Here is a 293-nt window from a genome sequence, read left to right as displayed (position 1 = left end):
GTCTCAACTTGGGGGGCAGGGGGTGTGCCCGCCTGAGTCTCAACCTGGGGGGCAGGGGGTGTGCCCGCCTGAGTCTCAACCTGGGGGGCAGGGGGTCCGCCCGATGGAGCTTCAACTTGGGACGGAGCTTCAACTTGGGAGGCAGAGGGTGCGCTCGCCTGAGTCTCGACCTGGGGTGCAGGGGGTGCGCCCGCCTGAGTCTCGACCTGGGGAGCAGGGGGTGCGCCCGCCTGAGTCTCGACCTGGGGAGCAGGGGGTGCGCCCGCCTGAGTCTCGGCCTGGGGAGCAGGGGG

The 293-nt window shown here is 71.3% G+C and overlaps 1 protein-coding gene across 1 annotated transcript in view; it reads right to left on the bottom strand.

Annotated features, from left to right (window-relative positions):
- Window positions 1-293, bottom strand: part of LOC111464211 (proline-rich protein 36-like) — a 7,302-nt gene that overhangs the window by 5,238 nt on the left and 1,771 nt on the right. Inside the window, exon 2 of the mRNA XM_023108307.1 lies at window positions 29-278. Within this exon, the coding sequence (XP_022964075.1) occupies window positions 29-278 (250 nt within the window). The remainder of the gene's footprint in view (window positions 1-28; window positions 279-293) is intronic.

Source organism: Cucurbita moschata, unplaced genomic scaffold (assembly GCF_002738365.1).
Source record: "Cucurbita moschata cultivar Rifu unplaced genomic scaffold, Cmos_1.0 Cmo_Scf00030, whole genome shotgun sequence".
Taxonomy (NCBI): Eukaryota; Viridiplantae; Streptophyta; class Magnoliopsida; order Cucurbitales; family Cucurbitaceae; genus Cucurbita; species Cucurbita moschata.
Note: the sequence above shows the minus strand (reverse complement) of the source record. Positions and strands in the feature narration are given on the sequence as shown.